The sequence below is a fragment of the Chaetura pelagica genome, unplaced genomic scaffold, assembly GCF_000747805.2.
Source record: "Chaetura pelagica isolate M959 unplaced genomic scaffold, ChaPel_1.0 scaffold1063, whole genome shotgun sequence".
NCBI classification, from domain to species: Eukaryota; Metazoa; Chordata; class Aves; order Apodiformes; family Apodidae; genus Chaetura; species Chaetura pelagica.
Genome location: NW_009952592.1, coordinates 1 through 340, shown reverse-complemented (window position 1 = coordinate 340; position 340 = coordinate 1). Strand labels below are relative to the sequence as shown.

The following is a 340-nucleotide window of genomic DNA, read 5'->3' as shown; positions in this document are numbered from 1 at the left end:
GCATCCCGGGGGCCGCGGGGGGCTGCCCCCACCCCGAAGTCGTCCACGCCGCCACAGAGCTGCACCGTGTCCAGCACCAGCAGCCGGGCCGAGGCGTTGGTGCCCGGCAGGGAGAGGCGCAGGCTGTAGTAGTAGTGCGGGAAGTGCCTGCAGGGCATGGGAGGCTTGGGGACATCATGGGGACACACCAGGGAGACTTGGGGACAGCCTGGGGACACGCCAGCGGCATGCACGGGCCGTAGGAGTGCAGGGAGTGATCACAGGACACAGGGGCCCAGGGGGACACCATGGGGACATCCCGGGGGTACTTGGGGACAGCCTGGGGAAGATGGGCAGGTGG

General features: G+C 69.7%; 1 protein-coding gene across 1 annotated transcript in view; it reads right to left on the bottom strand.

The window, feature by feature from the left end:
• The window catches only part of ELOF1 (elongation factor 1 homolog (S. cerevisiae)), a gene marked incomplete at its 5' end in the record, with an annotated part of 2303 nt that extends 2156 nt beyond the window's left edge, over positions 1-147 (bottom strand). Inside the window, one exon of the mRNA XM_009993671.1 lies at positions 33-147. Within this exon, the coding sequence (XP_009991973.1) occupies positions 33-147 (115 nt within the window). The remainder of the gene's footprint in view (positions 1-32) is intronic.
• Between the last annotated feature and the right edge of the window lie 193 nt (positions 148-340).